This window comes from Esox lucius, chromosome 17, assembly GCF_011004845.1.
Source record: "Esox lucius isolate fEsoLuc1 chromosome 17, fEsoLuc1.pri, whole genome shotgun sequence".
In the NCBI taxonomy this organism is placed as follows: domain Eukaryota; kingdom Metazoa; phylum Chordata; class Actinopteri; order Esociformes; family Esocidae; genus Esox; species Esox lucius.
This window is the reverse complement of record NC_047585.1, coordinates 44768373-44792594: the sequence shown is the minus strand read 5'-3', so window position 1 is coordinate 44792594 and position 24222 is coordinate 44768373. Positions and strand designations below refer to the sequence as shown.

The following is a 24222-nucleotide window of genomic DNA, read 5'->3' as shown; positions in this document are numbered from 1 at the left end:
TGCTGTAGTTTTGAAAGTGAAATGTTTTCCCATTCTTGCTTGTTATTGGGTTGCAGCTGCTCAACAGTTCAGGGTCTCCTTTGTCATATTTCTCGTTTCATAATGAGCCAAATTTGTTCAATGGGTGACAGGTCTGGACTGCAGGCAGGCCAGTTCAGCACCCAGACTCTATTACTACAGAGCCATGCTGTTGTAAAACATGCAGAATTTTGTTTGGCGTTGTCTTGCTGAAATAAGCAAGGCCTTCCCTGAAAAAGACGTTGTCTTGGTAGCAGCATATGTTGCTCCAAACCCTGTATATATTGTTCAGCATTAATTCAGTCAAACCATTGCTTTCACAGATGTGCAAGTCACCCATACCATCACAGATGCTGGCTTTTGAACTGTGGGCCGAAAACAAGCTGGATAGTCCCTCTCCTCTTTAGTCCAGAGGACGCGGCATCCATGATTCCCAAAAATAATTTCCAATTTTGATTTGTCAGACCACAGGACAGTTTTCCACTTCACCTCAGTCCATCTTCAATAAGCTTGGGCCCAGAGAAGGTGGGAGCGGTACTGGATCTTATATGTTTTATTTGCATGGAGTTTTAACTTGCATTTGTGGATGCAGCGACATACTTTGTTCAAAGACAAAGGTTTTCGGAAGTGTTCCTGAGCCCATGTAATGATTTTCACTGCAGTCTTTTTAATACAGTGCCGCCTGAGGGCCCGAAGGTCACGGCCATCCAATATTGGTTTTCAGCTTTGTCCCTTGCATATGGAGATTTCTCTGGATCCTCTGAATCTTTTAATGATATTATGTACCTTAGATGATGACATTCCCAAACTCTTTGCAACAATTTAAGAAATGTTATTCTTAAATTGCTGCACTATTTGCAATCTATTTGCAGTCTTTCATAAAAGTCTTTGAGAGCTCCTTTGACCGCATGTTGTGGGTTCACAGCAACAGCTTCCAAATAGTAGTCACACCTGGAATAAACTCCAGACCTTCTACCTGCTTAATTGATAAAATAAATAATTGAAATAATTTAAAAAGAGGGGCTACATATTAAAGAGCTGTAATTCATATGCCCTTCTATTTGGATGTGAATTCCCTCAAATTAGAGCTGAGAGACTGCACCTCAAGCCCATATTCATTATTTAACTGTAACAATAAAAGCCAAAATAACAAAATCTATGTCAGTGTCAAATTATTTCCAGACCTAACTGTATTTTTCAAGAAACAATAAAATGTCTCAGTTTTGACCTTTGGTATGTTGTCTTTGTACAATATTCTACTGAATATTGTGTTCAAATGATTTGCACATCATTATTCTCAGAATTGTTTTTATTGACACATTGTCCAAACCTTTTTGGAAATAGATTGTACTGAAGTTAGGGCACATTATTGGTGGTATCAAGACACTGATGTATAGCCTACCCCCAAATCAGAGGAATACAGGTATGATAAAGTGTTGATCACTTTGAGGCCAAGCTGGTCAGGCACTGAGGCAGCAAAGTAGTCCCAAACCATAATGCCACTGCCTCAATGCTTTACAGTTGGTGTCAGGCTCTTCTATTTAATGGCATGGTTTCCTTATCTGGTAAACATCACGTTTGTCTTGATATTCTTTTTGTGAACAGAGGCTTCTCTCTTCCTGACCTCATATGTAGGCTAGGTTTGTGCAGCCAGATGACTCCGGCATTTCTACATTGACTGGGAACAAAATACCCCTTTCCCAAAAAATCTAACAACATTCATTAAATCAACTGTAGTCGTTTATCTTTGTTCATAGTTTGTTTCCCCTAAGCTTGGCCATCCCCAAACACATACAAAATGTTTCCCCAAAAGTGCCTTTTTTTGTCAGCAATATCAATTAGACATTGACCTCAGGGTGGGGGGGGGGACTTAGCCCATATTAACCTAAATGTGACAACTACCTGTTATACAGAGCTATGTTTTACATTCCTGTCTGTCTGACAGCAGCTCTCCTGTGGTCCCGTCAGCCAGCTTAAAGCCACATTAGGCTTTAGGACCACACAGAAGCAGGGCAAGATTGGTTTTTGAATGTACTGGTTGGCTATTCAAGTAGACACCCAGAGATGCTTAAGGTGGGTTATATTCCATCGACCACAATGATCGATAACTCTCACTTCGCACCACTAGAGGGCCCTGACTCTGCTCAGATTGAAGGTTCCCTTTATACATGAAGTGAGGAATTATTGAGAAATATTTTTAATTTTTCCAAAATCTGTCCTAAATGTTCCGAAAAGGTCTCATAGCCTGAATAAGCAGGACTGCCTTCATGCCTTTTGAGACAACAACTCCTATTGCTAGGAAGGAGACCAGCATCTCATCATTATGAACAGATTCCTAAGCAGTTCTGTCAGTGTACAGCAGGGGGAATCACTGAGGTACAAGTGGACTCAAAATCGGAAATGTCACAGGTTGGGTGAAAAAATCCTGGTTAGTCAGACATGATTTGGGTCAAGGAGTTGATTTGGGTCCAGGATGACATAACAGCGAAGGATGGAAAACGCTGGGAAGTCCATTCAAAAACAAATGTTTAGTTTGAGGAACTACCTGCTGGTCATCTGTTACTGATAAATGAGGTGGCCTTAACATGCAATTCACTCTTATCTCCAGCCAGCAAAGCTAAAAGACTGGCAATCCCAGAGAGCCTGGCTCCTATCTAGGTTTCTTCGTTGGTTCCAACCTTTCCAGGGAGTTTTTCCTAGCCACTGTTCTTAAACCTCTTAGGCTGGGTATCGGTGGAAACAGTTGGTGAAAACTGTTGATGTATAAATAAAAAACTTTACAGAATCAATGCAATTGATCGGACACGGTAGAATGCAGATAAGATTAAAACACAGACTCAATCCATTAAACTAAAGAACCTTTATTAAATAATAGTGAGGTTTCAGTTGGATATTCCTCCCTCCAATAAGAACTAGTTTACCAGGTTTTAGTTTTAGGGTGAATGAAGGCTGTCCTGCATAGAAGGACAGGAGGAAAAGTTGTTCCCCAAAACAGAACAAGAGGGGGATTCGTTTCAACTGGCCCAGGGCCCCGGGACGTTGGCCCACCTGGTGCCTTGGGCCAGTGAACACATACAAACCCAGGCGGAACAGGGACAGAGAGACAGCAGCAACTAAAACAAACACACTGCTCGTTCTCAACCAAATGCCGCTCCATGGGAACCTGCGTGTTCGGTCCGGTCCACATCATAGACACGGCCGGGAAACATTAGTGAAGAACGGCCCGTCTTGAATGTAAGCGCTGCCCAGTGACCCGGGTCTCCCCGGGCCCGTCCAGATATGGTTTCACTGTCTTCAACTGGAACCGGTTCCTGAAATCTATGACCCGGTTCCTGTGCGCACGTGCTCCCTGAACAACGCCTGGATGAGAAAAACATGGCCGACGATGAAAAGTGCTTTATGCGTTGGGGACGTGGTTCCAGTCCTCGTTCGAAGTGGAGAAGACAAATGTCAAGCTAAACCGAGTCAAACCGAGGTGGGTGGTTAAAGTGAAACAAGTTGATAAAAAGACTGTCCTGAAAAAAAGAGCATGACACCAGCAACAAGTTGTAGAGTCAGTCATCACACACACTGAAGAAACCTGACTCCAGGAAGAGCAGCCTGGGGTGACACTAAGGAGCCTCACAGACCTACTCTTTAACATTTGGCCATACCCATCAGACGCCTGATATGTAGCCTGTCTCGTTTCTGACACGACACTGATGACACTTAAAGACATACTGATTGGTGAATGGACGATTCCCTGGTAATCACACCACAGAATATGCAGTTCAGTAGGTCAGCTACAGTATCAGTGGGAGAGCGGTTTCTGACACGCAGGCTTTCGCCAAAATAAAGGAAACACATTAGTAAATGGGGAATAAAAAGTATATTGAAAGCAAATGCATCTAAACAGGAATCAACATCTCATCATGCATAAAATACTGGGCAAGCCTAGTTACCCATTATTTTGGCTATCATGGCTAGAAGAAGAGATCTCAGTGACTTCACAGACAGGGTGGCTGCTGGGATACGTCTAGCAGGTGCTCTGGTGACAGGCTTCTCAACTCACTGCATATTTCATGACAGGCAGTGGCCAGATCTCCGGATCTCAACCGAATGTAACACTTCTGGGAGATTCTGATTCTAGATCGGCGCCTGAGAACTGTGACCATGGAAGCATGGCGTTGCATCTAGGGCCGTGTCATACTCAGATCCACAGTCATATCCATTTCATCCCACTTGATACTCGTGGTCGGGAAAACTCCGGCTTGATCGAGCAGATGGACTGAAGCCACGCGTGTGTCTGTCTCTCTCTGGGACATGAAAGCGAAACTGTGTTAGTTCCAACCCAAATGTGGCAACAGGCTCAACCGACACTTTGACCACTTTACTAACTGCCGCACAACAGGGCTGCAACAAAATATTTTTTTCCTGATCACAGACAATTCCCAGGTTTAGTGGTATCATAATCGTTTTCCCTACATCCGTTAGCGTGTTTGTGTTGTTATTTCGGCACAGCCATAGTTCTATAATTCTAATAAAGTTCCAGACATGTGTAGAATTGATGCCAATGCTGTTTTAGCATCTTGTGGCCCAACGTCCCAATAAAGACACTTGGTTGGTGTTTCCTTCGTGTTGGCTGTTTCTTTCGTGTTGGCTGTTTCTTTCGTGTTGGCTGTTTCTTTCGTGTTGGCTGTTTCTTTCGTGTTGGCTGTTTCTTTCGTGTTGGCTGTTACCTGTAGATGATACCGCAACATAACAGAGAAGCTCTTTTGACTTTAGTGATGTCTGATGTCATGTCAGAATATCCCCAGGGACTAATCAAACAATCACGTCAGGTAAAATAACCCAATGGATGTCCTTGACCAATCACATCTAGAGGAATATCCCAAAGGACGTCTCAACTAATAATGTCTGTTAGAATATCCCGAAGGACTGCTTGCACCAGAGACAGGTGGATTTGATTGGCTGTGCATGTCCTAGCCCTTCATCAGGACAGATCAGTTCTGTATGGTAAGGGTCCAGGAACACCCAACTCCCCTGTCACACGACACCACACTTCAACCCTAACACAGTATCTCGCTGGCACAAAATGGCCGCCATATTGTCTCTCTCACTGGCACAAAATGGCTGCCATGTTGTCTGCTGCCCCCATGGTCTCCTCTCCAGAAACCATGAACCCATGGTCTCTAATGGTCTGTAGTACACTACCAGACTACTACTCAAGGTGTGCTGTAGTTGGCTGCATCTTTCCCAAAGTTGTAATAGTCGTCCATGTCATCCATGTTGGCTGTAGTGAGCTTTGTCAGGTTCTGTGAGCCTCCATTGTCCATGTTGTTGTCTGCCTCTGATGCCCCAAAGTCAAAGTTCTCCTCTTCGTATTCTCCCTGGCCCTCAATCTCCGGAAGAGCCTCTGGAACATACAATGGGACAACTAGATCACAACATTGGAGTAAAAACAACTTAATAACAAAATTGTGGCAAAATCAACTAAATAACAACATTGTGGTAAAATCAACTAAATAACATTGCGGCAAAACCAACTAGATAACTTTCCAGCAAAATTAAACAAATAACAACGTTGCAGTAAAACTAGACAACACCATCCCCACCTGGTCCATCAGGTGAGATGTCCATGCCATGTTTGACCTTCATATGTCGACTCAGATTCCCCTTCAGGTTAAACTTGGAGGAGCAGTAAGGACACTTGAAGGGCTTGGAACCGGCATGTAGGTGCATGTGGCCTAGAAGGTTATACATCCTATTGAATGACTTTCCGCACACCTGCAGAAGAAGAACCAAATACATGAGTTACATCTGGAGGACTAAGGCTCTAATACAACACTATTTGGCTATGATGCAATTTATCTTTAATATTGTAGAACAAATGTATATATGCTCTACAATTATTAATGTATAATACAACAAAATTAATTGTCACACATTAACATCACGCCAAGTTTTTATATTTCGCTAGACACCATTAAGCATTGTGTTAAACTGACAAAAGTTTCTTATTAAGTTTACCTACACCACAAACAGCATATATGAATTGTATGGCTTTTGCCACTGGCCGTTTTAACAGCTTATTAGCCAGTAATAGGCTTACTAGTATCTACAAACTTACTCCTTGGAAAAGTCATAGGAATTGAGCAATTGATAGTGAGACTGAAGAACTTTACACTGCCAAAGCAATTTCATTTCATGGCACAACAACGTTAGTTTTCCTTTCATTTGGGAATGACATTGATACAATAACTATAAACTTGGGTTATTTTTTCATTTGAGAACCGTGGAAACCCCTACTCTTTTACACTTCGTAGGGGCAACTGAAAATACTTTTCTTATCCATGATATTTTGGTCAAAAACATGAGAACATTAGCATGTCCTGAAACAATCCAAAACAATGCTGTTAGCTCTAACTGATGTATGTACTACACGTATATACATCCGTTTTACAATGTTCATAAGATGAACCAAATGTTTAAATGTGTGTAGCTACATAGAACCGGGCTGCCTGTGTCTATGGAGGGTAATCATACCTACTAGACACACATACCCTGGAAGCCCACTAACATTTAAGGCTTGAAATTAAAAAGAGAAATGTATACAGTGGACATAAAAAGTCTACACACCCCTGTTAAAATGCCAGGTTCTTGTGATGTAAAAGAATGAGACAAAGATAAATCATGTCAGAACTTTTTCCACCTTTAATGTGACATATAACGTGAACAATTCACTTGAGAAAAAAACTGGAGGGTGGGAAACAAACAATAAAAAAACTCACAATAACCTGGTTGCTTAAGTGTGCACAACCTTAAACTGATACTTTGTTGAAGGACCTTTAGATTTTATTACAGCACTCAGTCTTTTTGGGCAGGAGTCTATTAGCATGGCACATCTTGACCTGGCATGCTTTTGTGGATTTGGATGTGTGCTTTGGGTCGTTGTCGTGCTGAAAGGTGAACTTCAAATGTGTTTAGCGTAGTCTAGTCGGTAGGCTGAGATGAGGTTTAGCGTAGTCTAGTCGGTAGGCTGAGATGAGGTTTAGTGTAGTCTAGTCGGTAGGCTGAGATGAGGTTTAGTGTAGTCTAGTCGGTAGGCTGAGATGAGGTTTAGTGTAGTCTAGTGGGTAGGCTGAGATGAGGTTTAGTGTAGTCTAGTGGGTAGGCTGAGATGAGGTTTAGTGTAGTCTAGTGGGTAGGCTGAGATGAGGTTTAGTGTAGTCTAGTCGGTAGGCTGAGATGAGGTTTAGTGTAGTCTAGTCGGTAGGCTGAGATGAGGTTTAGTGTAGTCTAGTCGGTAGGCTGAGATGAGGTTTAGTGTAGTCTAGTCGGTAGGCTGAGATGCAACCAGGCTTATAAATGATTAGAATTTCATAATTTCTGATACTTGTAAATCAAATAAAATGTACACTTGACAAAAAGATAAACAGAGGTATAAAAACTGTAATAAAACCAACACTTTTAATACCAAAAATGTCCTCCACAGTCCCTTAAAATGCACACATGCATGTGTACAAGCATACATGCATGAGACCACTGTACCTTTTACTTTCCTTTCAAAAAAAGTAGAAAAGGAAGGTTTTGAGTGAGGAACAGAAGGGTTAAAATTAAAAAGACTGCTGCAAATTGAACGCTTCTCTTCCTCACACAAAACATACGTTTAGTTTTTTTTAGAAAGCAAAGAAAAAGGTGCAGTGGTTGCTTAATTTTTTTCCGGAGCTGTATATAACTTCACTCTATGTAATACAAAAAACAGCTGTGTATAAAGTTTCAGTAAAAAGAATAATCACGAAACACAAACAAAATTCAAACCTGCGCTTATTCTGCAGCAGATTATGCGGAGTATAAATAAAACTATAAAAATTTTCCTAGCTCTGGGACTACTTCAGGTTTACTGAAGTAATCAGGTAACAAACTAAGCATTCAAACCAAAGACTTACCTTGCACTTAAAGGGCTTGACTGGCAGGTGGACGATCATGTGCGTCTTCAGCGTCTGTTTCTGGATGAAGCTTTTGAAGCAGACGTGACACTGGAAGGGCCTGATGCTGTTATGGATCAACATGTGCCTCTTGAGGTTGGCAGATAGGGTGAACTCACGGGAGCAGACGTCACATTTATGACCCTTCATTCCCTGACCAATGACAACAGAGAAGCTGAGTTAGAGGAGGATCTGTATGCTCTAACTATAAAGAACACTGTTCTCAGCCTACCGACTAGACTACACTAAACCTCATCTCAGCCTACCGACTAGACTACACTAAACCTCATCTCAGCCTACCGACTAGACTACACTAAACCTCATCTCAGCCTACCGACTAGACTACGCTAAACCTCATCTCAGCCTACCGACTAGACTACGCTAAACCTCATCTCAGCCTACCGACTAGACTACGCTAAACCTCATCTCAGCCTACCGACTAGACTACGCTAAACCTCATCTCAGCCTACCGACTAGACTACACTAAACCTCATCTCAGCCTACCGACTAGACTACACTAAACCTCATCTCAGCCTACCCACTAGACTACACTAAACCTCATCTCAGCCTACCCACTAGACTACACTAAACCTCATCTCAGCCTACCCACTAGACTACACTAAACCTCATCTCAGCCTACCGACTAGACTACACTAAACCTCATCTCAGCCTACCGACTAGACTACGCTAAACCTCATCTCAGCCTACCGACTAGACTACACTAAACCTCATCTCAGCCTACCGACTAGACTATGCTAAACCTCATCTCAGCCTACCGACTAGACTACACTAAACCTCATCTCAGCCTACCGACTAGACTACACTAAACCTCATCTCAGCCTACCCACTAGACTACACTAAACCTCATCTCAGCCTACCCACTAGACTACACTAAACCTCATCTCAGCCTACCCACTAGACTACACTAAACCTCATCTCAGCCTACCGACTAGACTACACTAAACCTCATTTCAGCCTACCAACTAGACTACACTAAACCTCATCTCAGCCTACCCACTAGACTACACTAAACCTCATCTCAGCCTACCGACTAGACTACACTAAACCTCATCTCAGCCTACCGACTAGACTACGCTTAACCTCATCTCAGCCTACCGACTAGACTACGCTAAACCTCATCTCAGCCTACCGACTAGACTACACTAAACCTCATCTCAGCCTACCGACTAGACTACAATAAATCACCCACATTTCACTGTGTTCTTCTGCTTGTTCATCAAATCAGAAACAATGACACCAAACTATTTCTAAGGTTTTAGGCACCTTGTGACGTTTACGGTTGAAGGGTTAAAGGTCAGGCGTTTTGGTACCTTGTGTGTTAAGGCATGCTGCCGGAGGTGGTGGAGCTGGACAAACTCCAGGCCGCAGTGGGAACAGGAGTACGGCCGCGGACTCTGGTGCTTCAGCAGGTGGTTCTGCAGCTGGCTGCGGTAGGCGAAGGACTTGTTGCACTCGGTGCACTGGTAGGTGGTGGGACCCTGGTGGCTGGTCTGGTGGCGCTTCAGGTGGGCGTAGGTGGGGAACTCCATGCCGCACTGGGAGCACACGTGACAGCGGCCGCGCTCGTGCTTGGTCTCGTGCGCGCGCAGCTCGCTGGGGTAGGCGAAGCCGCGGCGGCAGAAGCGGCAGCTGTACGGCTTGACGTCGGTGTGCTGCAGCATGTGCCTCTTCAGGTGGCTGGTCTGGGTGAAGCCCTTCTTGCACACCGCGCACTTGTGCGGCCGCGTGCCCTGGTGGGTGAGCAGGTGCGTCTGCAGGTGGCTGGGCTGCTTGAACAGTTTGCCGCAGTGGGGGCAGGCGTGGGGCTTGATGCCCTGGTGGCCCAGGATGTGCGTGACCAGGTTGTACTTGGAGGTGTAGGACTTGTCACACATGCGGCACTTCCACCTCTTCAGCCCGTCGCCCACGTCCACGCAGTACGACTCGTCGATCTGGATGTTGATGTCCAGGCGGTCGACTCGGCGGCCGTGGTGACGGTGGGCCCCGCCTCTCGCTGCCGCCGCCGCCGCCGGGCCGCCTCCTCCTCTTCCTGCCCCTGCCCCGCTGGCAGCCACGCCCTGGTCCAGTGGATCTGCCCACATCATCCCCTGGCTGTTGTCGTCGTAGATCTCCCCCCCCTCGTACCCCCCCACCTCACTGGACTGGAAGTAGCTGCTGATGGCCTCCTCCTGGGACCCTTTCATCAAGCTGTTCCCCTGCACCACCTCCCCAGCCGCCGCCTCCTCCTCCCTGCCCCTCTCCTGGGGCGCCAACCCCCGCTGCCCCTGCAGGCCTCGATGCCCCGCCTCCCCCCTGTGGGTGTGGCCTGCCTGGGAGTGGGTGTGAGCGTGTGCGTGAGGGTGTGTGTGGGGATGGCTGTGAGCGCTGGCCTGCTGGCTGGACATCTCCCGATCACACTCGGCACAGCCTTTTTGGGCGGCGGCCCGGAGCGAGGCGGGGTCTACCTGGACCAATCCCCCTCTAGAAGGGATCAGGCTGTTCAGCATGTGGACGCAGGACGTCAGGCCGGACCTCACCACCTCCCCTTTGACTTGGGATGGCCCATCCACAGGCACGGAAGGGTGACGCTCGGGTCCTACCATCTTCCCCTCGGGGGGTGGTCCGGCCCACCTCCTCTGACTACAGCTGGGCTGCATGTGTCCGTCTTCAGGCAGGCCGTCTCCCAGATAGTCTCCGTTGGCACCGATCAGCTGATCGGCGTATTCGTAATCGACACCCTCTACTGGTGGAGCAGGGGACTCTTTGGGTTCTCCTGTGTAGAAGCCATTTGGGGCAATGGTGGCGCCGAATACCTCATTCTGAGAAATTAGACCCAGAACAGCAGCCTGGGCTAAAGACAGAACCACCACCGGATCAGTCTGGGTGCCAGCATCAACCTGTCTGGCCATAGCCCTGGGCTCACATCTAACCAGGCGCCTGCTCGCCTCTTCCTGAGAGACAGAGAAAAGAGAGAGAGAAAGACAGGGAGAGTGAGAGGAGAGGGGGAGACATCCAGTACTGGACCAGGCTTCACAAAGCAAAACATTATGTTAACATATAATGAAAATGACTGTCACCAGCAGAGGGAGTTAATGATTGGCCCATTAAAGTCGTTGAGCATTATGTTGACCACAAACCCTACAAAACAGAACACGGAGAAATCACTAAAATATCCTGGATGTTGAGCACTAACCCTACAAAACAGAACACAGAGAAATCACTAAAATATCCTGGATGTTGAGCACAAACCCTACAAAACAGAACACAGAGAAATCACTAAAATATCCTGGATGTTGAGCACAAACCCTACAAAACAGAACACAGAGAAATCACTAAAATATCCTGGATGTTGAGCACTAACCCTACAAAACAGAACACAGAGAAATCACTAAAATATCCTGGATGTTGAGCACTAACCCTACAAAACAGAACACAGAGAAATCACTAAAATATCCTGGATGTTGAGCACAAACCCTACAAAACAGAACACAGAGAAATCACTAAAATATCCTGGATGTTGAGCACTAACCCTACAAAACAGAACACAGAGAAATCACTAAAATATCCTGGATGTTGAGCACAAACCCTACAAAACAGAACACAGAGAAATCACTAAAATATCCTGGATGTTGAGCACTAACCCTACAAAACAGAACACAGAGAAATCACTAAAATATCCTGGATGTTGAGCACAAACCCTACAAAACAGAACACGGAGAAATCACTAAAATATCCTGAATGTTGAGCACTAACCCTACAAAACAGAACACAGAGAAATCACTAAAATATCCTGGATGTTTCATGCTTAGCAGGTGAGGCAGTAAGGAGAAGTTTATATATGTTCTTTCATATTTTTGCACAAGGTCAATCATTATCCATAATAATTAAACCTGGACATAACCAATATCAATAACATTTTCAGCCGCTAGTTAACCATCATCAATACCAACCTATAGCATCATCAATGACTCTAGTCAAACTCTAGTCAACCCTCAAGGTACAGTTAAATAATGAATAGGGTCTTGAAGTGCAGTCTCCCAGCTTTAATCTGAGGGAATTCACATCCAAATTGGAGGAAGGGTTGAGGAATTACAGCTCTTTAATATGTAGCCCCTCTTTTTCAAGGGACTAAAAGTAATTGGACAATTGACTCAAAAGTCAAGGTGTAATTGGACAGGTGTGGGCTATTCCTTTGCTATTTCATCATCAATTAAGCAGGTAAAAGGTCTGGAGTTGATTCCAGGTGTGTCATTCACATTTGGAAGCTGTTGCTGTGAACCCACAACATGCAGTCTAAGGAGCTCTCAATGCAAGTGAAACAGGCCATCCTTAACTGCAAACATTTTTGCAGAGGCCAAATCAACAGTTTGGTACATTCTGAGAAAAAAAGAACATAGGTGAGCTCTGCAACACAAAAAGGCCTGGACATCCACCGAAGACAACTGTGGTGGATGATCATAGGATCCTTTCCATGGTAAAGAAAAACCCCTTCACAACATCCAGCCAAGTGAAGAAGACTCTCCAGGAGGTAGGCATATCATTATCCAAGTCTACCATAAAGAGAAGACTTCACGGCAGCAAATACAGAGGGTTCACCGCAAGGTGAAAACCATTCATAAGCCTCAAGAATAGAAAGGCCAGATTAAACGTTCCCAAAAAACATCTAAAAAAAGCCAGCCCAGTTCTGGAACAGCATTCTTTGGACAGATGAAACTAAGACCAACCAGTACCAGAATAATGGGAAGAAAAAGTATGGAGAAGGCTTGGAACTCATGATCTGAAACATACCACAACATCTGTTAAATACGGTGGAGGCAGTGTGATGGCATGGGCATGCATGGCTTCCAATGACACTGGGTCACCAGTGTTTATTGATTATGTGACAAAAGACAGAAGCAGACGGATGAATTCTGAAGTGTATAGGAATATATTGTCTGCTCAGATTTAGCCAAATTCAGCAAACTTGATTGGATGGCACTTTACAAATGGACAATGACCCAAAACATAATGTAAAAGCAACCCAGTAGTTCTTTTTAAGGCAAAGAAGTGAAATATTCTGCAATGGCCAAGTTAATCACCAGATCTCAACCCGATCAAGCATGCATTTCACTTGAAGACAGAACTTAAGGCGGAAAAACCCACAAACAAACAACAACAGAAGACAGCTGCAGTAAAGGCCTGGCAAGGTATCACAAATGAGGAAACCCAGCGTTTGGTGATGTACATGTTTTCCAGACTTCAAGCAGTCATTGCCCGCAAAGGATTCTCAAAGTATAAAAAATGTACATTTTATTCATGATTGTGTTAATTTGTCCAATTACAATTGAGCCCCTGAAATAAGAGGACCGTGTATGAAAATGGTTGCAATTCCTAAATGTTTCATACAATATTTTTCTTCTGAATTAAAGCTGAAGGTCTGCAGTCCAATTACATCTTGGTTGTTTCATTTCAAATCCATTGTGGTGGCGTACAGAGCCCAAATTATGAAAATGTAGTTATTTTAAAAAATTCGTATTTTGAGTGGAGTAAGTAGAATAACAGACCCTGAAGCGATTTTTGTGTTTAGTTGTTTGAGGTTTTAAATGTACATATTTCTCTTCACCCATTGGGTGACTAAATCTGAGAGACAAGCGCGACGAACGCAACGCAATGTTAAGTACGGACATGGATATGTAACCCGGCAACTCAACATCCTCACCCCCACACACTTCCCGCACAGCACAGATAGGCAGAGAAGAGAGCATGTCGCTTACGTATGGACAATCATCATTTAAATCAATAAATTATCAATAATCATAATATCAATCTAATTTAATATCATGGTCAATACGCCTGCATTTGCAAAATGCAAGGACATTTTTGATGGCCTTTAATTTAATTTTCTGCGTGGGTTTGAATCCAGCATTACAGTGACCTTTGCAATCTCTAATCAACCCTCATCAACAACATCCTCAACATCCAGTGGACAATCACAAATTACATCCTCAACCTCTAGTGGACCATCACAAATAACATCCTCAACCTCTAGTGGACCATCACAAATAACATCCTCAACCTCTAGTGGACCATCACAAATAACATCCTCAACCTCTAGTGGACCATCACTAATAACATCCTCAACCTCTAGTGGACCATCACAAATAACATCCTCAACCTCTAGTGGACCATCACAAATAACATCCTCAACCTCTAGTGGACCATCACAAATAACATCCTCAACCTCTAGTGGACCATCACAAATAACATCCTCAACCTCTAGTGGACCATCACAAATAACATCCTCAACCTCTAGTGGACCATCACAAATAACATCCTCAACCTCTAGTCAACCCTCATTTATAAGAACCTCAACCTGCAGTTAACCATTATCAATAACATCAATAACATGCTGAACTTCTAGGGAACAATCATCAATAACATCAATGCCTCTCAATAACATGACAAACATCCTTGTCTTAGGGGAGGTAGATAGCTGTCCCCGAGTAGGGCAGTATCTTTAATTGCTCCCAAGTTATTGCTGATATTGAGACTATGTTCTGTCTGTTAAAATAAGGAGTAATATTCCATGTATATATTCTCAACCCTGTGTCCATCAGCCATCTCCTCTGGAACCTCTAGTTAACCACTATTAGGACAATGCTTAGCACCATCTTCCCAATTATCACTCGTTTCCTCAACAACAGCTTTGGTCAAGCATCAATAAATTCTTCAACAACCCAAAGCTTACAAGATCAAACCCTGGAGCCAAATAGAAAAATCTGTTTCCGTCCCAGAACAAGACAGTTAACCCTAATTTCTCCCATGTTTTTGCTGTAAATGCCCATGTTTTCTCAGTCAATTTAATAGGTACAACAGGTAAAACAAAATAATAATAATAGCTTCTTTTAAACCTGGGTCTGTGATCATCAACAACAAAATATGCCCCATTTTAATCAACCAAACTGTACACAATAATATAATATAATATAATATAATATAATATAAATAACATCCTCCAATACAGTGGACACAGTCATCAATACCAAGGGATGTTAGACAGCTTTTCAAAATGTTAATATGACATACTCCTTCAAGCTTGTTTGTTGTTTACATTGGTCAATCGAAGCAGCACTAGTCGTGGTGAGGTGGTTCAGTCAGAAAACTCAATATGTCCTATTAGTGGATGTCCTGTTATGTCCTGTTAATGGATGTCCTATTAGTGGATGTCCTGTTAGTGGATGTCCTGTTAGTGGATGTCCTATTAGTGGATGTCCTGTTAGCGGATGTCCTGTTAGTGGATGTCTTATTAGTGGATGTCCTATTAGCGGATGTCCTGTTAGCGGATGTCCTATTAGCGGATGTCCTATTAGCGGATGTCCTGTTAGCGGATGTCCTGTTAGCGGATGTCCTATTATGTCCTGTTAGCGGATGTCCTGTTAGCGGATGTCCTGTTATGTCCTGTTAGCGGATGTCCTGTTATGTCCTGTTAGCGGATGTCCTGTTATGCCCTGTTAGTGGATGTCCTGTTATGTCCTGTTAGCGGATGTCCTGTTATGTCCTGTTAGCGGATGTCCTGTTATGTCCTGTTAGTGGATGTCCTGTTAGTGGATGTCCTGTTATGTCCTGTTAGTGGATGTCCTGTTATGTCCTGTTAGTGGATGTCCTATTAGTGAATGTCCTCTTAGTTCACTAACTCAAGGGAAGATGGAATACATTCACGTAATAAAAATTACAAAACGATGTGGCTACAAAACACTACATACTTAGGCTGTTGAATCTGAAGGTGGTTGGAAAGTGCAGAAAATGGTAAGTTTTATATATAGCTGGTTAGCTTAGCCAACTAGCTTCTCTAGACTTCTCCAAGAAAGGCACGATTATGAGTTGATAACCAATGGCTTCTAGTTCAGATGCCGAATTTGGTGAGGCTACCATCGCCTCTCTTTTTGTCTCACCTATCTGCACCAACCGCCATTGAGCTGATGTTATATGAAAATAACACCTACTCCTTTGCGTGGTATGTTGTAGTGCTCATGTTAAAACTTACCAGTAAAGATTGTTAAAAACAAGTGTTTTGAATATCAAAATACAATTAGAAAAATAAAATAATGTCCAATAAACTGCTCGTGGACCGGTTGGGTACAGCCAGGTACGTTCCCGGTTGTACCCAACTCTTCTAACACCAGTCCGGCAGACTCTTCTAACACCAGTCCGGCAGACTCGTCTAACACCAGTCCGGCAGACTCGTCTAACACCAGTCCGGCAGACTCGTCTAACACCAGTCCGGCAGACTCGTCTAACACCAGTCCGGCAGACTCGTCTAACACCAGTCCGGCAGACTCGTCTAACACCAGTCCGGCAGACTCGTCTAACACCAGTCCGGCAGACTCGTCTAACACCAGTCCGGCAGACTCGTCTAACACCAGTCCGGCAGACTCGTCTAACACCAGTCCGGCAGACTCGTCTAACACCAGTCCGGCAGACTCGTCTAACACCAGTCCGGCAGACTCTTCTAACACCAGTCCGGCAGACTCGTCTAACACCAGTCCGGCAGACTCGTCTAACACCAGTCCGGCAGACTCTTCTAACACCAGTCCGGCAGACTCGTCTAACACCAGTCCGGCAGACTCGTCTAACACCAGTCCGGCAGACTCTTCTAACACCAGTCCGGCAGACTCGTCTAACACCAGTCCGGCAGACTCTTCTAACACCAGTCCGGCAGACTCGTCTAACACCAGTCCGGCAGACTCTTCTAACACCTGTCCGGCAGACTCTTCTAACACCAGTCCGGCAGACTCTTCTAACACCAGTCTGGTTGACTGTTCCAGTCCGGCAGACTCTTCTAACACCAGTCTGGTTGACTGTTCCAGTCCGGCAGACTCTTCTAACACCAGTCTGGTTGACTGTTTTTGGACCAATGCTGAAGGTTAACCTAAGCCAACCTCGGGTGGTTAAACCTGATAGACACTGACTCCAGATCAGCTGCTGAGGACTAAGATATACGAGGAACAATGGAACTAAAACTAATCTGTTCTAATCTGGTCCAGTGCAGAGCGGGTGGGGGGGGGTAGATGTCCTGATGCTCTACTACAAAGAGTACTCACACACACACACACACAGTCACTCACTGTGTGTGTGTGCGCACGTGTGTGTGTGTGTGTGTATATGTGTGTGTTACAGAGTGGAGGGGAGAATGAAAAGGAGAGAGAGGATAGAGAAAAGGGAGGGGGAGGTAAAGGAAAAAAGAAAATGAAAGAGGGTGATGGAGGAGAGAGGGAAGGAGGGAGAGAGGAGGCGAGGGAGATAAGGAAAGGAGGGGGTAGGGAGAAAGAATGAGTAGAGAAAGACACTGGAGAGGGAAAGATAAAGAGAGGAAATGAGGGGAGGAGAGAGACGAAGAAGTGGGGAGGGCAGGGAATGAAAGAGTGAGAGGGTGAGACAAAGGAGGGAGGGAAGGCTGTGAGCAAAAGAGAAAGAGAGAGAGAGGGGAGGGTGAGTGAGTGAGTGAGTGGGAAAGGAGGGAGGGGAAGAGGTACTGAGCAAGCAAGACAGGGAGAGAGAGAAATGACAAAATGAAAGGCAGACAAAATGAAAGATTAAATCATGAAGTGAAAGAGACAACAGAGAAAGAGGAAGAAAGAGAGAATGGGAGTTGAAAACGCTTCAGACCAACATTTGAGGCTGTTAGGATAGAAATGCAGAGTTAGTGAAAAAGAGGTTTCACCTAAAAGGAGAGAGAAGGCTCCAAACAACAACTTTATCAGCACAATCAAGATATTTTCACAATCATTTCCTTATCACGTACACCACCAAATTGCTACTGGTCCAAACTAAGACAATGAAACATCACTGGTAAACATGTCAAATGTTGACCCTAACCCTGTCTTTGGTAGCCGTGCCCAGAACTCACCACATTCCTCCTGCTGTGATGTTTCAGGTGCTTCAAGGACCTCATTCTCCAGACAGACAGAGTCTCAGAGAGAGACAGAAGAGAGACAGAAGAGAGAGGAGACGCTCCTCTCCTATTTATACTTCAGGGAGAAGGAGGCGGGCTCTGTGGCTCCTCCCCTAACACAGTTTCGGTAGTGACCATGGTGGTTGCACTGACAAACACACAACTAACCAGTCTCTCTCTCACACACACACACACACACACACACACAGTTATTAAAGTCCAGTCATAGGTCAATTGCTGTGAATTTGCAACACACACACACACACACCTCAGACAATTATCTTTTGACCAACAAGCCTCTTCTTTCTATTTACCACTCCATCCACACCCCTTTTCTCTCTCTCTCTCTCTCACTCCTCTGTCTTTCCTGTCTATGGCATTTATCAGATTGCTACATTAATATCGGCATGAAGTATTGTGGAAAAACATTTATGGTGTACAGACTTGGATACAAGGAAAGAGACAGGGACTGAGATGGAAGGTGACTGACAGGGCGAGGAGCGAATTAAAGAAAGGGGGGAATGAAAGAATACAGAAATGATAAAGAGGGGGACAGCAAAGGAGAGAGGGGAGGGAGGGAGGAGGAGGGAATGGAGATGGAGAGAAAAGGAGAGAGAGAATGAAGAGAGGGGGAAGGGAAGAGAAGAACAGAATGCGGTAAAAAGAAGAAATGGAGTGTAGAAAGAAAGGTACATGATGAATATATAGTTAAACCTTGAGATCCAGGTCTCTCTTCATGTTGATCACATACTAGCTGGGTCTTAGAACAACCAGATATGTGGTGGGCAGCTGAATAAATACTAGTTAGGTCTGACAACTAGTACATGTTGAGGCAATGAGGTGAATAACTATTAGTTAGGCTTTAACCACTACATGTTGAGGTGAATAAATATTAGTTATGTCTTACAAATAAGGGATGCATGGTTTTACACACACAACATCCCATCATGCTCTGGGGTCATACAATTAAAAACATCCAAAAGGTAAATGTTAGTCGGGGAACGGTTTGATGAAGCCATGTCTCATGCACCAGAGACCAGGACAAAAGACAAAATGTTTCCACCACCATCCACAAAAAACTTGTTGTTTAATTTCTTGAGAGGGAATGGTGTTACATCCCTCAGAGTTCCAGACACTCGTAGGGTTCCATGGACAACACCCTGCTGGGGTTTCCTTTACTTTGGGATACACCTGTGGATGTTGTTCGGCCCCATGGACAAGGCTTCAATTCTCATCAACAACTAATTATGAACCTGTGGTGTGCTAGGAGCAGGCAGACTGTAAACCAATAAGATCCCGCCCTGGGTAAGCACTGATAGGTTGATATGTCACTAGATCTGGTAGGCTGATCCATAATAATAAATACTCAGTCATTTCATAAACTGTTGCTAATTCTAGTGGGAAGCCGGACTGCAAATCGAACCTGAAACCCTAAGAACGTTCGCTCCACATAAACAGGCACTAATCTAGTAATGGTAAACATTTTGAACTCAACACTGTCTTCGTGTCAAAGGTCTGAAAGCTCTTCTTAGGCAGTAGAATCAGTTCACTCAAACAGGAATACTGTGAACCTGAATGTGGAGTCCTTCACCTGGTCATTCACCTGGTCCATCAGTCAGCCATCCTGTTATTCCCCTGGTCATTCACCTGGTCTGTCACCTTGTCCATCAGTCAGCCATCCTGTAATTCCCTTTGTCTTTTACCGGGTCCGTACAATCTGCAATCCTGTTTTTATCCTGGTCATTCACCTGGTCCATTAGTCTGCCATCCTGTTATTCCCCTGGTCATTCACTTGATATGTCCCATAAGACCTAAACCACAGCCATTTCCAGAACACTCGGTTAAAACCCCAGCCCTCTCAAGAAAACCAGTTCTAAAATCCAGCCCCTTGTAGTAAACCAGGTCTAAACCCCAGACCCTTTCTGAAGACCAAGTGTAAGTCCTTCCTGGACAACAGGTCTAAACCCATCCCTGTCCAGAAAATCAGGTCTAAAACTACAGCCATCTCCAGCAAACCAGGTTTAAATCACAGCCCTCTAGAAGACCAGGTCCAAACACAGCAGCAGGACCAGGTCTAAACCCCAGCCTTCTAGAAGACCAGGTCCAAACACAGCAGTAGGACCAGGTCTAAACCCCAGCCCTCTAGAAGACCAGGTCTAAACCCCAGCCCTCTAGAAGACCAGGTCTAAACCCCAGCCAGGTCTTAAGACATGCTGTTTAAATAAACAGTTGGACTCAAGTATGTGGGACAAGATGGTCTGAAAGGTTACATAGTCAAACACACCACTTCTAACATTTTAACTTTTTTAGATTTCACTAATCAGTGTTGATTTTACTCTAACACTTAATAGAAGCACATTTCAAATATCCAACATTAGTTAGGTTGGTCTAATAAACGGCCTGTGAGAGAGGGAATACGAAGGAGAGAGGGAATACGAAGGAGAATAACAGGAGAGAGGGAATACGAAGGAGAATAACAGGAGAGAGGGAATACGAAGGAGAATAACAGGAGAGAGGGAATACGAAGGAGAAGGGGAATAACAGGACAGAGAACATGGTGGAGAGATGGAGCAGAGGGAGGGTAAGCTCTGAGAAGAGAGGACAAAATGGGGGCGTAATGGAGGAAGCACAGGGAGTGAGAGAGAAACGGAGAGAGACAGAAAAACAGAGAGCAGAGCGAGAAAAATAGAAACAGAGAGAGAGAGCAAAGAGAGAGTAGAAAGAGCAAAGAGAGAGTAGAAAGAACAGATGATTGCATGGAATGAAAGAGGGATTGAAGGGAGAGCAATGGGAGGAGATAAAGAGAACAGGAGAGGGAGGGGGAGACAGGGGGAGTGAGTGAGTGAAATGGTGGAGTGATAGAGGCAGCAACCGTGGGGGAGGGGAGAATGGTAAAGAGAGAAGGAGAGAGAGAGAGAGAGCGAGAGAGGGAGAGAGAGAGAGAGATGGGGGCAGGGTGCAACGTGAGAGAAAAAGAGAGGGAGGGGCAGGGTGCAACGTGAGAGAGAGTGAGGGAGAGAGGTACAGAGAGAGAGAGAGAGAGAGAGAGAGAGAGAGAGAGAGAGAAAGAGAGGGGGAGGGGGAGGGAGTGAGATGGAAACTGAGAGCAAAAAAGAAAAAAAGAGAGAGGCAGAGACAGGGAGAGAGAGAGGGACGGCGGGAGGGGGAAGGGAGAATGAGCGAGGGAGACAGGAGGAAAGAGGAACAGAAAGAGAGAGAGGGGGAGGGGAAAGAGAGAAAGAAAGAGGATAAAAAAATCTCTCTCTCTACAACGTGTGGTTACACAAACATGGCGACCACAAAACGCCTAACAAACAGGCAGTATGGCAATATTAGTTTATCAGTGTATTCAGGAACAGTGGTTAGTGAAGCTGTTACTCTCATAGATAAACATACATCCCCTATATTAGGCTCCACCACTGCCTCACAGCCTTGTCAGCCCAGCCGGAGAGGCGGAACCATGTTGCTGAGGTAAAGGCCAGAGGTGTATAAAAAGGCTCATGAACAAAAAGCTAACCCTACTTTCCTAAACAGGGCCGAAGGCCTGTTGTCCAAGTCATATGGGCCCTGGCCTGGGATGTTGGCGGAATCAGAAAACCCAAACTGGCTTTCGGAAAAAGTAGGCACTTCAGTATGTAAAAATGCATTTCGAAAGTAGTAATCTTTAAAGGTGCATTCCAGTCCCACGATTCCCCCATTAAAATTGCCAAGCTCCTCCCCAAAAACAACAAAAATACAATTTTAAAAGTTCTCCCCGTCTCAGACACATCAACGATATGAACTAGGTTCAGGTGTGCAGCAGGTCATTTGGGGAGGGGGATCCCTGTTTTAATAGGCTAGAATCAGATGCCACTCATTCAGCTGGAAAGAGATTTCAGATGGATGGCCATGACACCAGTGAGCACCTTTAAATGCCAGGATGTCACAATCATTTGAGCTTTTCATCAAGCAGAGATTGCAGAACACTAGAATGGTCTTTATGGAGATTTATGTATGTTTGACACCAGCTGATAATGTGCTGTACAAAAATAAACAAATGGTGAGAAACAATGCAATTGCTCATTAGAAGTCAAAATGTCAGTAGGTTTAGCCTAGTATGCTAATATGTAGCTACCAAAAATAAACATTTAAAATCTGGAACTGAGGTGAACACAAATGCTGTTCTAACAGACTTCCACATTATCTGCTAACCTTAGTTAGACATGGGACTTGCCAAATGACCTTACCTTTCTTCAAACAACGAATTACTGTTTTAAAAGCAAATTAAGACTAACTTAATATAGTGTATTCAAAACGATCTCATTTAACATGGGAATTTCAACTTTGTACAGAGGTTTCTTTCTACCAAAACAACATGCTAGCCTCTGGGAAGATGGGACCACTATAATGGATCATTCAAAAAATTTGAAAAAACAATTTCAACATTGTCTTTAAAAAAAAAAAAGGGTCAATGATCAGTCTCAACGTCAACAGTGAAGAGGTGACTCCGGGATGCTGGTTTTCTAGGCAGAGTTGCAAAAGAAAAAGCCAAATCCCAGACTGGCCAAAAGAAAAGATTAAGATGGACAAAAAAAAAAACGGACAGAAGAACTCTGCCTGGAAGGCCGGCATCCCGGAGTCGCCTCTTCACTGTTGACATTGGGACTGGTGTTTTGCAGGTACTACTGAATCTGCCAGTTGAGGACCTGTGAGGCGTCTGTTTCTCAAACTAGACACTAGACAATGTATTTGTCTTCTTGCTCAGTTGTGTACTTGGGCCTCTCACTCTTTCTATTCTGGTTAGAGACGGTTTACGCTGTTCGGTAAAGGGAGTACTACACATCATTGTATGAGATCTTCAGTTTCTTGGCAATTTCTCGCATGGAATAGGCTTTATTTCTGAGGACAAGAATAGACTGATGAGTTTCAGAAGACAGTTATTTGTTTCTGGCCATTCTGAGCCTGTAATCCAACCCACATACTGTCTAAAGGCCGTTCTATTGCTTCTTTAATCAGCACAAGTTTTCAGCGTTGCTAACAATCACAAAAGGGTTTTCTAATGATCACATAGCCTTTTAAAATAATAAACTTGGATTAGCAAATACAACGTGCCATTGGAAAACAGGACTGATGGTTGCTGATAATGGGCCTCTGTACACCCATGTAGATATTCCATAAGAAATGTCAACTGTCATTTATAACATTAACATTGTCTACACTGTATTTCTGATCAATTTGATGTCATTATAATGGATACAAATATTTTATTTTATTTCAGAAACAAGGACATTTCTATGTGACCCTAAACTTTTGAACGGTTTTATATACAGGCTGTACATACAAGTTAGCTTAACCTGATCCGGTAATATAAACAGCTCCAAAAAATTAAGAGAACACTGAAATCACACATCAGGTTTCGATGAACAAACATGTTAAAGATCAGAATCTACAGTGTGTAATTCGTTGAGAACAAATAACACCACAACAGTCAATGGAATCCAAAATCACCAACCGATTTGAGGGTTGGATTCAAACTCACACCGAACATCAACAAATGAAATCACAGGCTGTTCCAACTTGTGTGAATTTCATCACGGCAACTCATGATGTGACTCAGTAGTGTGTGTGGCCTCCACCCGCGTGCCTGTATGCACTCCTGACAACGCCTGGGCATGCTCCTGATGAGACGACAGATGGTGTCCTGGGGGGGGGATCTCCTCCCAGACCTGGATCAGGGCATCAGTGAGGTACTGGACATTCTGTGGTGCTACTTGGCAGTGTCGGATGCACCGATACATAACGTCCCAGAGGTTCTCAATTGGATTCAGGTCTGGGGAACGTGAGGGCCAGTCAATGGCATCAATGCCTTCATCATCCAGGAACTGCCTACACACTCTGGCCACATGAGGCCGGGCATTGTCCTGCACCAAGAGGAACCCAGGGCCCACTGCACCAGCATAAGGTCTGACAATGGGTCTGAGGATCTCATCCTGTTACCTAACCACAGTCAGGGTATCGTTGGCTAGCACGTGGAGGTCTGTGTGACCCTCCAAGGATAAGCCTCCCCAGACCATCACTGACCCACCATCAAACTGGTCCTGCTGGATGATGTTGCAGGCAGCATAACGTTCACCACGGCGTCTGCAGACTCTTTCACGTCTGTCACAGGTGCTCAGTGTGAACTTGCTCTCATCTGTGAAGAGAACGGGATGCCAATGGAGGACCTGCCAATTCTGGTGTTCTCTGGAGAATGCCAATCGAGCAGCACGGTGCTGGGCTGTGAGCACAGGTCCCACTAGAGGACATCGGGCCCTCATGCCAACCTCA

The 24222-nt window shown here is 44.5% G+C and overlaps 1 protein-coding gene across 1 annotated transcript; it reads right to left on the bottom strand.

Moving 5' to 3' along the window:
• Positions 1-2861: 2861 nt before the first annotated feature.
• Positions 2862-18068, bottom strand: znf710b (zinc finger protein 710b). The gene is made up of 5 exons (XM_013138028.3): positions 17872-18068; positions 9317-10936; positions 7947-8138; positions 5613-5784; positions 2862-5413 (listed from the first exon to the last, which is right to left on the bottom strand). The coding sequence occupies exons 1-5, from the start codon at positions 17914-17916 to the stop codon at positions 5223-5225; spliced, it is 2220 nt and encodes a 739-aa protein (XP_012993482.1). The 5' UTR covers positions 17917-18068; the 3' UTR covers positions 2862-5222.
• Positions 18069-24222: the final 6154 nt, after the last annotated feature.

Bases quoted from the DNA above. Each gene is read 5' to 3' on its own strand.
- znf710b (XM_013138028.3), bottom strand. From the start codon at position 17,916: ATGAGGTCCTTGAAGCACCTGAAACATCACAGCAGGAGGAATGTG. The intron at 10,937-17,871 runs GTGAGTTCTGGG...TCTGTCTCTCAG, and splicing joins ATCACAGCAGGAGGAATGTG to GAAGAGGCGAGCAGGCGCCT. The intron at 5,414-5,612 runs GTGGGGATGGTG...TGTATGTTCCAG, and splicing joins CATCTCACCTGATGGACCAG to AGGCTCTTCCGGAGATTGAG.